At 43.8% G+C, this 13,962-nt stretch overlaps 1 protein-coding gene across 1 annotated transcript in view; it reads left to right on the top strand.

The window, feature by feature from the left end:
* Nucleotides 1–1,912: 1,912 nt before the first annotated feature.
* GSK3B (glycogen synthase kinase 3 beta) overlaps nt 1,913–13,962 on the top strand; it is a 233,731-nt gene continuing 221,681 nt past the window's right edge. The window contains exon 1 of the mRNA XM_062208662.1: nt 1,913–3,029. Coding sequence (XP_062064646.1) covers nt 2,942–3,029 — 88 coding nt within the window. The 5' untranslated portion in view covers nt 1,913–2,941. The remainder of the gene's footprint in view (nt 3,030–13,962) is intronic.

Here is a 13,962-nt window from a genome sequence, read left to right as displayed (position 1 = left end):
AACCGAGTGTCTCTGAACAGAACCAACATTTTGCAAGGGCAACAACCTGCTCGCACTCAGCAGCTAGTCCCTTTAGTTAAGCATGTAAGCTCCAATTTGTCATATTCCCTATCATCCCCCACTGTCTTATACCAGGCCAGTCTCATTTGTTTTCCTGCAAGCCCTATCTAGACTTTCCTGTCTCCCATCAAAGGTTACTTCCTTACCTCTCAAGCCCTTCATTAGTTCTGCAAAGCAGCAGCCAGGTAATCTGATCAAGTATGGGTTCTTTCACAGGTGCTTTCTGGAGATAGCATCTTAACAGAAAGGGATGACTCTGCAGGTGGAAATGACAGGCGCCGCTGGATTACAGTCGGGATGGCAACAGCCCCCTCTACGTTCTCCGCTGTCCTAATACAGCCCCACCTTACTGCACGAAAGGAACTGGTTCTGTGGCAGAACAATGGACACTGGTTTATGTATGAGGCCTTCTCCGAAACCACTTCTACAGTTCAGTGCGGCTCCCAAAGACCCAGAGCTACTAAGGGCTCTTCCGACTCCCCGCTGCCTCGGAGGCTTCAGGATATCCGGCTTGACCGCATTTCCCCTCACCTGCTATCGGGGCCAGTTCTGAGGCGGGCGGTCGCGCCCAAGGAGCGCGCGCATCCAGCATGAGCTCATCTTTCGGGGGGCGTTTCCAGAAGGCCCGGCCCGGCCGCGCGCACCCACCACAGTGAACCCCACTCTGTCAATGGCCCTGGACAGGGCGAGGCGCGGCCGCCCACAGGCGCTGCCTCTCTGGAAGCTTTGTTCGTACTTTGGCATCTGAGGGCTCGCACCCCGCTGGGGAGACCCCTTAGTCCGTCAGGCCCTTTCAGGAAAGACGCCGCTGACACTCGGCAGGCGCGACCTCGGGCTGAGGGCAGAGCCAGCCGCGCCCCTCGGAGAGCCTCTCGTGGGTGGGGGGAGCCCCTGGACCCTCTGCTCATTTCAGCGCGCCTCAGAAACCGGCCCCGCCGACCGCAGCAGTTTCGGACGGATGAGGGGAGGGCTCGTGCTTCCTTCACTGCGGTTTCCACACCGGTCGGGAGCAGCCACAGGCGAGCCCGACACACAAGTCCGCCCCAGCCCAGTCAAGCTTCTCTCAGCTCCTGGGACCGCCGCCGAAGGCCAAACGCCAATCACGCTGCAGCTAGGTCTTGCGATTGGATGGCACTCAGGGCCCATTGGCCACCGCTACGGGGTTCGGCCTCCCTCCCTTTCTCTTTCGCCACCCCTCCGGCTCCAAAGCTTCCGGCCAATGAGACGGCACCTTATAGACCTCCTCCCTCCGCTTTCCTCGCCCCACCTCGGCGAGGGGGGAGGTCTTCTGACTGGCCACATGTCCTCGGAAGCCCCCTGCCCTTCGCCAATCATCGAGGGAGGTTCACTCCCAGCGGAGTTTTCCAGCCAATTACGAAGCAGCCCCAGCTCGCAGCCCTGCAGCTTCACCAGCGACTCTGGGTTTCACCGTCCTTAACTCTTTAATGCTTATTCGCGAGGGCGACGACTGTGATTGGCCCCTGTTGCCCTCGTCGAATTTGTCCTCCAGCCAGCCACAGAACAAGCCGAATCCACCTTTTTTCCGTTCGGATGCCTTCGGCATTTTCCGCTCTCTAGGCGAGGCTTCCCGGGGGCCCTTTCTAATTGGCTCTTCAGGCCGATCGGCTTTTTCCGGGAGGAGCCGCAAAGAAACGACGCCCGTGATTGGCTTCGCTGGGGGTTCGGCTCCGCCGCCGAAGAGGGCGGGCGTTGGGCTCGGCCGGCGATTCCCAGACGCCTGTTACGCGGGCGGCGGGGCGCGGGGCGGTATAAGGCTGGGTGGGGGAGGAAGGAGGCGGAGGACGAGTAGGAGGCGGGGAGAGGGAGGGGGAGGGGGAAGGCGCTAGGCGGCTGCGCAGACGGAGCTCCTCACACAGAGCAGCCCCCGACCCGGGCGAATGCGGGTTTGTGCTGCTGCTGCCGCCGCCCGGGCCGAGTGACAAAGGAAGGAAGGAAGGAAGCGAGGAGGAGCCGGCCCCGCAGCCGCTGACAGGGCTCCGGACTGGGGGCACAGCACGGACACCTCCTCAGCGGACACGGAGCTGAGGCGCGGGGCGTGAGGGCGGCCGCGCTGGTGCTTTGGCCGGGGGAGGGGGCCCCGAGGGAGACGGAAGCGGTTGCCGGGTTCCCATGTCCCCGGCGTATGGGGAGCAGTCGAGGAGCCGCTGCCTGGGGTCTGAAGGGAGCTGCCTCCGCCACCGCCGCCGCCATGGCCGCTGGATCCAGCCGCCGCCTGCAGCTGCTCCTGGCGCAATGAGGAGAGGAGCCGCCGCCACCGCCCGCCTCTGACTGACTCGCGACGCCGCCGCCCTCCAGGACGCCGGGCCCCCGCCGGATCCCGCCGCTGCCGGAGCCGCAGCGTTTCCCGTCGCATCTCCGAGCCGCCCCCTCCCTCTCCCTCCCTCCTTCCCATCCCCCCTTCTCTTCAAGCGTGAGACTCGTGATCCTTCCGCCGCTTCCCTTCTTCATTGACTCGGAAAAAAATCCCCGAGGAAAATATAAAATCCAAAGTACTTATTTTCAATCAAGTATTTGTCCCCATTTCACGTGATTTTTTTTTAAGGAGTCCCCCCTCCCAGGAAAGGGGGGGAAAGAATTGTGGGTTTTTTTTTTTCCCCCAGCCCCAAATCATCTATATGTTAAATATCCGTACGGATCCGTCTTGAAGGAGAATACATCGCTCGTGCTTTTTTTTTTTTTTTTTTTTTTTAATATAGCTATACAAAAGGAGTGAAAAGCCAAGAGGACGAAGTCTTTTTTTTTTTTTTTTTTCTTGTGGGAGAACTTAATGCTGCATTTATCATTAACCTAACACCCCAATATAAAACAAAAGGAAGAAAAGGAGGAAGGAAGGAAAAGGTGATTCGGGAAGAGAGTGATCATGTCAGGGCGGCCCAGAACCACCTCCTTTGCGGAGAGCTGCAAGCCAGTGCAGCAGCCTTCAGCTTTTGGCAGCATGAAAGTTAGCAGTGAGTATTGATTTTATTTTACACCCCTTCTCCATCTCACCCCTAAAATAAGAAACCTCGAAGTACTAGAACCTTAACATACTAGACCTGATGGAACACTCACCAGAGCTAATGGAAAAGAGCAAGACCTGTCTTCAGTCGAGGATGAGGCAGCTCCCTCTTTTCTCCTCCCCTAACCCCCTCCCTCGGTCTCATTAACCTTGAGTTCAGAGAGTACGATTTTTATTTCGATGATTCTATTTGAAACATTTCTTGTGCTTTCCTTGCTACTGATGGTCGCCTTTATCCAGTGCTTGGGTGTTTCCACTTGGAAATTGTGATGGAAGCGTTTGCTTGCAGATCCTTTTGAATAAAGAGGACAAAACGACTCATAAACCATTATGTGCATTTGCAGAGTGTTTGTCTTTTGGAACGAGGGAGGAAATTCTGGTTAGCTCAAGTGTTGGGTTATCACAGCTTTGTGTACTTCATAGAGACATGAAATGTCCCAGTCTCCTAACGTTTCTCTTCGTGCTGGTGTAACTATACAAAGTATTTGTTCTTAACCTGGGGATGAACTTGTTCAGTAGCCAGCATTCATGTGTGGAGGTGATCATCGCTCCCTCCCTTTACAAGGGGCTGATGGGAACAGATAAATATGCAGCAGCAGTAGCATCTCCAGATACATTGTCTTCAATTGGATAAGTGGTTTAATCTGTTATCTCTTAACCTTCCTGTTTTGGCATTACCAATCTGCCACCATATAATTTGTTTAATCAAAAGGTAACTTGGAAGGAGGTCCAAGTTTTGATTGAGGCATATGTTGTCATAATGCCAGATACTAAGTTAAATGTTAATTGTCACTGACTCATTGTCATTTAAGTTCAATTTGAACGTGCTGTTGCATTTGTTACTTGTTAAAATATTCTAGAGTACAGAGGATTCCTTTTTAGGAATACTTAAAATATCCTTGCATCAGTTTTCTTGTAGATAAGATTGAATTTAGTTAAAAGAACATAGATTTAGTCCTTTCCATCATAGTTTTTGCAGAAGGCTGTCCTGGAAATGGTAGGGCTGCCTGGACTGTGGTCTCAGGGTTGTTACCAGACTGTACTTTCACAAAGTCTGTTTTCTTGAGGTGTTTGTTATACTAAGTATCCAGTGATCCCACAGAGCTCTGTTTGTGAAGGGGTTTGTGTGGCAATTAATGGCAGGTTATTTAAATATACTTCCAGATTTTGACAAAAAAATGTTTATATTGTTTCCTTATTCTCTGAGAAAGGGGCATGAAGAGGGCAAAGACAAACTATTTTGTTGCCTAGAGGAGCTAAGAGAACTAAAGAGCCTTAAACAGTAGATTCTGTTATGTGGACTTGATTACATCCTTAAGCAATATAAAATGTTTACTTTTAAATGAACTCAAGATTCCAATCACTTTGGCTTTTGGAACTTGCCTGAAACAGGATAGTCCAAGATAATAGCTGAATGGGAGATTATTTTTGAGTTAATTTTTTTTTCAGTGACTAGCTAGTAGAGAATGCAGACTATGTGAAGAGGGAAGCTGATTATGCATCTTTTTAGAGAAGGGTCATGCTTTCTAAGCTCTTCATGGGGTCATTTGAAAGAAGTTTTTTATTCTGGGGGTAATTTTTAGCTATGATGAAGCAAATATTACAATAGCTAATGAAGAGCCTCTTGTGATACTGCAGTGTTTGTGTGTTTTACATCTTGGTAATAATTAAAAAACATTGAAAGTCAGTTTTAGGAATATAATTAGATGTATTTCAGAGATCTGTAATACTAGTGTATAATGCTAAATTCTGGGATTTTATATTTTGTTTCTAGGATTTTCTTTGAAGATGACTCCTTAATTCTTGATGGCATACATGTTGACCAAGAATGGTGTGATTTTTGTAAAGTATGTAGGTTAAAATGTTTGATTTTCTGTTATCATGTCCTTCAACTTAATATTTAAAAAGTTGGAATTTATTGCCGAATATGCATTTTTGATAAGCCTAGCTTTAGGGACCTTTAGAAGAAAGGGGAGTCATTAAGCATTTGTTAGGTGCTGGTGTTTTCAGGACCCATGTTCAAAACAGAGATACATATGAAATTATAGTCCTTGGCTTCAAAAAAAGCTGGTCAATTAGTAGTAGAGGCAATTTATGGGAAGAACAACGAAAACAGTGGCATTATGACTGCAAGATGATAAAATACAAATTGAATCCTTTGTTCAGAGGGACAAAGAATAAAGGGGTGAGACATGCATTGGAGGGAGAAGGCTTCCTGTAGAGAAGGTGTGCTTTTAAGACAGGTGTTAAAGAAGGCTGTGTCTTGAATTGGTGGAGAAGCATGAAAGATTCTAGGTGAAAGGACTCCAGGCACAGAGATGGTGAGTTTTGGAGGAGAGGCAATAAATAAACTGGTAAATCTGTAAGCCTAAGTAGGAAAATAACAGGTAAAATTTGAGACATATTGGAAGGATAGCTGACAGAGGGCAAGGGGTCTGAAAAAGTTTGACATTCATGAGAGCTCTGAACAGTTTTTTTTTTTTTAAACTTTATTTATTTTAATTTTATTGGAAAGGCAGAGAGACAGAGATCTTCTCATCTGCTGCTTCACTACGCAAATGGTCACAACAGCCAAGGCTGGACCAGGCCTAAGGCAGGAGCTGGAACTCAGTCTGAGTCTTCCACTTGGGTGGTAGAAACCCAAGTCCTTAAGCTTTCATCTGCTGCCTCCTTGGATGTGCTTTAGCAGGAAGCAGAGGAGCTGGGACTAGAACTGGCACTACCATGTGGGGTGAGAGCTGTACCAAACACCCACCCCTGAACAAGGTATTTGAAGATGATTTGGGCAGCTAAGTTGAATTAGAGTAGAACTATATTAGAGCCCTTTAGGGAGATGCTAGTGTATGTTGTGAATCCTGAGGGAATAAAATAAACTGAAAATGGGATGAAAGGAACAGATTTGAGAGATGGTGTGAATGAAGAACTGGCAGGGTTTTGGATTGGACTGAAGCGGACTATTTGTGAACAAGTCAGGAGTTAAAAATAAGTTCTGAGGTTATTGGTCTGGAAGACTTGACCGCTGAGTTACATTGTTAATTGTAATGGGAAAATTGAGAAAGTGCTGAGATGCAATGGTAGATGAGTTAACTTTTTTTTAAAAAGTTTCATATAGGATAAGTTGCCTTGAAATTCATCAGACAGCAGTTATTGACAATTATATTTAACTTTCCAGTCTAAAGTTGCACTGATTCTAATTTTTCTGTACCTACAAATGTTAGATTTATATTTAGGAGCATTAAACTAAAGGTTTTTATTTCCAGGCTTTTCATTAAAGTCTTAAAAAATAATTTGAAATTCAAAAGCCTCACATTTGAAACTAAGTTATAATTTATGTTTCATGGTAACTTAAAAACAATGAATATACTTTTTGGAGTAAATTGTGACTTAAACATTTTAAATATTTTGAATATGAATATCAGTTTTTAGTTTTTGTTGCATACTTAAAACTTTTTCATAAATAATTTTTTTCCGGTAAACCTTACATTAAAAATGATAGTAGTAATACTAAGAGCCTTCATTTTGCATGTGAAGATTCTTACAGAAATTAAAAGTTGATTTTCTAAAAAAGTAATTTTTGTTAAAGTATTTATTCCAAGTTTAAATTGGTATATGAGTATTGAAATCCTTACTTGGTAAAGTAAAATCGGTTTCATTTTCGTTCACATCAGGTTTATGTGTTATTACCTAAATGTTAATATTATTATAATTCCTTCTTTAGAATCATGTGATCTTTTACTCAAAACAGAAAGTAAGGGGCTACCAACTATGGCAATTTCAGTTAAAATATCAGTAATGAATCCTTTTGACAAACTTTTGGAAAAAAATTTAGCTATTTGTCTAGGTTCAATGTTTAAATAGAAAATTGGTAAAAGAGGAAAATAAGCCAGTGAGTAGCACTTAAATTGTTTCCTTACATAAAGCTTTTTTTAAAAAAAGATTTACTTATTTGAAAGGCAGAGTGATAGAGGAAGAGAGAGCAAGACACACATGCGTACACACACACACCTTCTATCTACTGGTTCACTTGCCTGAAACATCCAGACTGAGATAAACTGAAGCCAGGAGCCAGGAGTTCCATTCAGGTCTCCCATTTGGATGGCAGAGACCCAAATACTTGGGCCATTATCTGTTGCCTTCTCAGGCACATTAGCAGGAGGCTGAATAGGAAGTGAAGTAACACCATCATGGGTTACTGGCATTTTAAGCAGCAGGCTTAACTTGTCATGCCACAATGCCTGACCCTCATGTAAAGCTTTTTTGGATCAAAAATGTTATTACCAGAGAGAATAATTCATAATGGTATGTTTTGCAGTATTAAGTTGTGTGATAGTTGAAACTGAAGAGTAAATAAATAACAACTTACTTTGTGACATATAAAAATTAGATTATTAGAATTCAGTTTCTTGATTAGCCTGTAATAATGTAGGAAAGAGCTCATGTTTGAGAATGAAAACAAGAACCTCATTTTTACTCTTCCAATCAGACTTAGCTCAGAATTGTTATAACAGTTAAGATGGTAATGTAAGAATTACATGCTGTTTTGTTTTATGCACCTGTAGAATGACAATATGACATAGGCATTAGGAAAAAACTTCAAGGGCACCCAGTGATTGACAGTTCAATTTCTGACTGGGCGTCACGTTTAGAAAATGACATCTCATTCCACTGATATAGTTCAGCTGAAAATCAGACTGTACTTGCATCTGTCCTGTCTGTCCCTTTAATTGTACTTCAGTTGCAGGAATAAGATACTATTTTGTAAAAAAACAGCAATGCTGGGAAAGCTGGCTTTTTTTTAAGTGCCAGCAGCAGACATGGAAACAGCTCTATTTTTCTATTTGCTTTATGCACAGAGAAGGCTGTGGAACAGTATATGCTGACCATGCTGCCACAGTTCCATACTTTTAAATAAAACTCATGGGATTGTGAGAGAGGGATGGGAATGGGAAAGATGTGAGATTGTGGTGCCTCTTGTGATGCCCCGTCTTAAAATGTAGAATGGCAGGGCTGAGCACATGGGTGTGACAGGAGTGTGTGCTGTGCTGGCATTAACAGGACTAACCTGATTGCCTGGATATTGTTCTTCTAAAAACACAATCATCATTAGTATATGAATTTGGTGGAATATTTAAGATCACTTTCTAGCTGATTTGGAGGTGGGAGGTGGAAGGGGGAGTTTAGCATAACTTCGAGAATAAAAGCATTTTAATAGTTTGTGGATTTAAAAGTAGAGGTTGCATTCTTTGCTTCTGTCCTCAGTTGTACAGCTATTCCTTGGCACAAATAGTTTTTGAATCATGCTGGAGGTGACGTTGACCTGTATATTTATATAAAAGCCTGTGTGGATAGAACAACAAGGCAAAATTGACAGTAAAATTAAAGAACTGTTTGTGTTTCCAAAAAAAAGTTTCCTACCATTAAAATTAAAAAATAAATGAATATATTTATTCTATTTTAGTTTTTTCATAAGAAACACTTAGGATATAGTAGACAGTAAATTATTCCAGTATACACTTGCATCTGTAATGCACTGGTTTTGATATATGATACAAAGACACACAGCTTTGTAGATTTGGGTTGTTAGTTTACAGACTCTTCCAACTTTGAGGGAGGAAAGCCTGCATTCAAAGAGTTCTGTTTTGTAAATTGTTGAATCTCACACTTTTGTATTGGGTCATGTATTTGCATTTTTGGTTTGATCACCTGGAGGTAGTGATGTATTTTTCTTGAAATGGATCTTGTAAAATTGACTTCCCCTTTTATTTCCAAGACACTGTGGTCAACAATGGCACAAAGCAGCACTCTTATGTTCCTATATTAACATGATTATCCTTTCAAATCAATTTAGTAATAAAAGTAAACATTGCTGAGAAAGGAGGAACTTTTTTTCCTAGAAACCTGTATTTTATTTTTAAAGATTTTTTTTTTTAAGATTCATTTATTTATTTAGGGGCCGGCGCCATGGCTCACTTGGTTAATCCTCTGCCTGTGGCACTGGCATCCCATGTGGGCACCGGATTCTAGTCCTGGTTGCTCCTCTTCCAGTCCAGCTCTCTGCTGTGGCCTTGGGAGGGTAGTGGAGGATGGCCCAAGTACTTGGGCCCCTGTACCCGCATGGGAGACCAGGAGGAAGCACTTGGCTCCTGGCTTCAGATCGGTGTAGCTCCAAGGTGAACCAATGGAAGGAAGACCCTTCTCTCTGTCTCTCTCTCTCACTGTCTAACTCTGTCAAAAAAAAAAAAAATTCATTTATTTATTTGAATGGCAGTTACAGAGAGAGAGAGAGAGAGGGAGACAGTGAGAAAGGTCTTCCATCTGCTGGTTCACTCCCCAAATGGCCATAACTGTAGGAGTTGGGCCGATCCGGATCTGATCCCATTCAGGAGCTTCTTCTAGGTCTCCCACATGGGTGCAGGGCCCAAGCACCTGGACTATCCTCCACCACTTTTCCAGGCCATCAGCAGCCAGCTAGATTGGAAGTGGAGCAGCTGGGACTTGAACCGGTTCCTATATGGGATGCTGGCAACACAGGCTGAAGTTTAACCCTCTATGCCACAGTGCCAGCCCCAAGATTTTTATTTTAAGGATTTAGTTTTGTTTCAAAGGCAGAGTGACAGGGAGAGACAGAGACAAAATTAAAAACTTGTATTTTAGATGATTATATAATTTAAATGAATTTAGCAAATTCAGAATTAAATAGGCATGCCCTAAAGCCAGAAAGGTAGTAAGTAAGTAGGCAGACAAAAAGAAACATTGGGATCTGGTGTTGTGGCTTAGTGGGTAAAAGCTACTCTCGGAGATGCCAGCATCCCAGATGGGTGCTAGTTTGTGTCCTGGTTGCTCTGCTTCCAACCCAGCATCCTGCTAATGGCCTGGGAAAAGCGGTGGAAGATGACCCAAATGTTTGGGCCCTGCCACCCATGTGGGAGACCCAAATGAAGCTCCTGACTCCTGGCTTCAACTTGGCCCAGTGCTGGCCATTGTGACCATCGGGGGAGTGAACCAGTGGATGGAAGATTCTTTGTCTTTTTCTCTCCCTCTTTATTTGTAACTTTGACTTTAAAAAAAAAAAAAACAAACACTGGTAAAAAGCAGTGACATTAATATTCCATTTCCATTATAATTAATTGTATCATGGCGCAATCCTTGGCTTAGGAAAATAACAATAGTTTGCTTTAATAGAAAGTGGCTATAAATAATAATGTTGTTAACATATTAATATTAGTGTGTCTCTTGAGTGTTTAGGAGTCTGTCCTTTTTTTTTTAAGGTTGATTGATTTATTTGAAATGCATGGTTAGAGAGAAGGAGAGATCTTCCATCTGCCAGTTTATTCTTCAAATGCCCACAGCTGCCAGATGTGGGCCAGGCTGAAGCCATGAGCCAGGAACTCTATACTGGGTCTCCCACATGGATGGCAGGGGCTCAAGTATTTGAGTCATCTTCTGCTGCCTTCCTAAGTGCATTAGCAGTAAGCCTGGATTGGAAGTGGAGCAGTCAGGACTCAAAGGCACTCAGGTGGGATGCTGGTGTCCCAGGCAGTGGCTTAACTTGGTGTGCCATGGTGCTAGTTCTTGACAAATTCCTTATATGCAGTATTTCATTTTAATCATTATGGCAAGTTCTTTTTTTGAGAAAAAAATTTTTTTGACAGGCAGAGTTATTAGAGAGAGAGAGAGACTGAGAGAAAGGTCTTCCTTTTTCTGTTGATTCACCCCTCAAGTGGCCGCTATGGCTGGCACATTGCAGCCAGCGCGCTGTGCTGATCAGAAGCCAGGAGCCAGGTGCTTCCTCCTGGTCTCCCATGCGGGTGCAGGGCCCAAGAACCTGGGCCATCCTCCACTGCACTCCCGGGCCACAGCAGAGAGCTGGACTGGAAGAGGAGCAGCAGGGACAGAATCCGGTGTCCCAACCGGGACTAGAACCCGGGGTGCCGGTGCCGCAGGTGGAGGATTAGCCTAGTGAGCTGCGGCGCTGGTGAGAAAAAAACTTTAGGATGTATTTATTATGTATTTGAATGGCAGGGTGAAACAGAGAGAGGAGAGATCTTCCATTCCCTGGTTCACTACCCAAATGGCCACAACAGCTGGTAGTCAAAGAGCCCAGAACTCTATCTAGATCTCCCATGTAGGTGGATGGCAGGGGCCCAAGTCTTTGAGTCAACTTCTGCTACCTTCTCATACACATTTGCAGGGAGCTGGATTTGGAAGCAGAGGAGCCAGGACTTGAACCAGCACTCAGATATGGGATACCTGTATTACAAGAGGCAACTAGCTTATCCTGCTGTGCCACAATGCCAGCACCCATGGTACGCAACTTAATAAAGCAGCTAATACTGTTTGTTATCCACACCTTATAGATGAGATAAATGAAATAAAGCGCACTGTCCAAGATTACCTAGCCAGAAATGTGCTCAGCCAATTTAAACCTAGGCATTCTGATTTCAGAGCCCTTGTTCTTTTTTTGTTTAGGTTATAAAGAATGGATTGTTGTTACCTTAATACATGGATTCCAGAGGTTAAATGCCTTTTGATTTTAGGATTGTCTTTCTTTAGTAATTTAGCAGTGATTAGGTAAGACTTTCATTGTTAATTCTTTGGAATTAGTTCCAGGCATGCATATTTGCACAATATATATCCATTTATAGTTATACTGGAAAAATCTCCAATTCTTTTAAGATATCTGGGAAAACTTAAGACAAACTTTATGAAAAATAAAAATATTGGGGCCAGTGTTATGGTGTAGTGGGTAAAGCTGTTGCCTGTGAAGCTGGCATCCTATATGATCACCTGTTGCTGTCCTGGCTGCTCTACTTCCCATTCAGCTCCCTGCTAATCGCCTGGGAAAAGCAGCAGCAGATGCCCAAGTAGTTAGGCCCCAGTTACCCATTTGGGAGGCCTGGAAGAAGCTTCTGGCCTTGGCTTGGCCTGGCCCCAGCTATTGGGGCACTATGGAGTGAACCAGCAGATGAGGCGCTCATACACACACTTCTCTTTCATCTCTGTGTAACTCTGACTTTTGAATAAATAAATATTAAAAAAAAAGTAGGGCTTATGCTAGCACAAGAAGAAAAATAAGTAATTTACTTTTTTGTTTTGTTCTGTGCCAAGTCAGAGCATTGTTTGCTGTTGAATAGTAATGACCACTCATAAATAAATCTGTATTTATATCAGGTAATATTAAAATGTGATTCTCCACATCAGCCATTATCAACGAGTTTTATTTCTCTCCATCTCTCTTCCTGTGAGTTGTGAAAAATGTTTTATCCCTCCTTTGAAAATTGGATGTGAAATTACATGAAAGTATTTTTATTATGTACAATCCATTAGTCAGTCATATTGAACATTAGTTATGTTTTGAACTTGAATCCTCCTCTCACTTCTTTTCACTTCTTTTTACCCCAGAGAGTAACAGCTATACATCAGTGTGGAACTGGAATTAGCTTGTAGTTGATAATCAGGAAGTAAAACAAAGTCTCCTGAGCAGTTCCTATGGGCAGGCAAATGGAACATATACTTTGTTCATTTTATTTTTTAAAAAATATTTATTTATTTATTTGAAAGAGTTACACAGAGAGAGAAGAGGCAGAGAGAGAAAGAGAGAGAGAGGGGGATCTTCCATCTGCTGGTTCACTCCCCAACTGGCTGCAGTGGTTGGAACTGTGCCGATCCAAAGCCAGGAGACAGGACCTTCTTCCAGGTCTCCCATGTGGGTGCAGGGGCCCAAATACTTGGGCCATCTTCTACTGCTTTCCCAGGCCATAGCAGAGAGCTGGATCGGAAGTGCAGCGGCAGGGACTTGAACTGGCACCCATATGGGATGCCAGCACTGCAGGCGGCAGCTTTACCTATTACACACAGTGCCGGCCCCTTAAGTTAGTTTTTAGGCTTATCACTTTACTATTTCATCCACTTATTGGTTTCTTAAAAACTACAACTCTGAGGGGAATGGATAGATGCTGATGTTAAGTATTATGCCTACTAAAGAGAATAGATAAATGATTCAGGAAAACAGTATATTGGGATTAGTTAGTATAGGCTTATGCAGCTTCAGGGGTAATGATTGTTCAGAATGTTCACCTAGAGAAGGTTAGTTACACTAGCTTAACTCTTTTAAAGGGGCAGGAGGCAGGAAAGTCTCTACTGGAGAACTGGGGTTCTTCAGTAACTCTTCCCTAAATCAAACATACTCTAATTTGTTGGTCACTGAAGTAATGATGAGGAAGAAAACTGGGTTCTTTCTTTAATTCTTTCTTTCTTTCTTTAAGAAAACTGGGTTCTTTCTTTAATTCTTTCTTTCTTTCTCTTTCTCTCTCTCTCTCTTTCTCTCTTTCTTTCTTAAGATTTATTTATTTATTTGAAAGTCAGAGTTACACAGAGAGAGAGAGAGAGCCAGACAGACAGACAGACAGAGACAGGTCTTCCATTGGCTGGTTCACTCCCCAAATGGCCACAGTGGCTGGAGCTGAGCAGATCTGAAGCCAGGAGCCAGGAGCTTCCTTTGGGTCTCCCATGCAAGTGCATGGGGCCCAAGCACTTGGGCCATCTTCTGCTTTCCCAGGCCATAGCAGAGAGCTGGATCGAAAGTGGAGCAGCCAGGACTCGAACCAGCGCCCAAATGGGATGCCAGTGCTTCAGGCCAGGGCGTTAACCCACTACACCACAGTGCTGGCCCCAAGAACTGGGTTATTTCTGATTGGCCAACCTCCAGTTAGATTTCTGTGATATGGTCAAAGGTATTAAAATTTTTAGAATGCTAGCCAGGATATTGATACCAAGTCTTTCTTCCATTGTCCATGTACATTTATTACCCCGCAACAGAATTATATGTTTTAGTGTTTGTTGGTCTTGTTTTTTTCTCCTTGGTGCATGTGGAATTAAAGTTT

The sequence above is a fragment of the Lepus europaeus genome, chromosome 2 (assembly GCF_033115175.1).
Source record: "Lepus europaeus isolate LE1 chromosome 2, mLepTim1.pri, whole genome shotgun sequence".
NCBI classification, from domain to species: domain Eukaryota; kingdom Metazoa; phylum Chordata; class Mammalia; order Lagomorpha; family Leporidae; genus Lepus; species Lepus europaeus.
The sequence above is the reverse complement of the archived record's forward strand: the minus strand, read 5'-3'. Positions and strand labels throughout refer to the sequence as shown.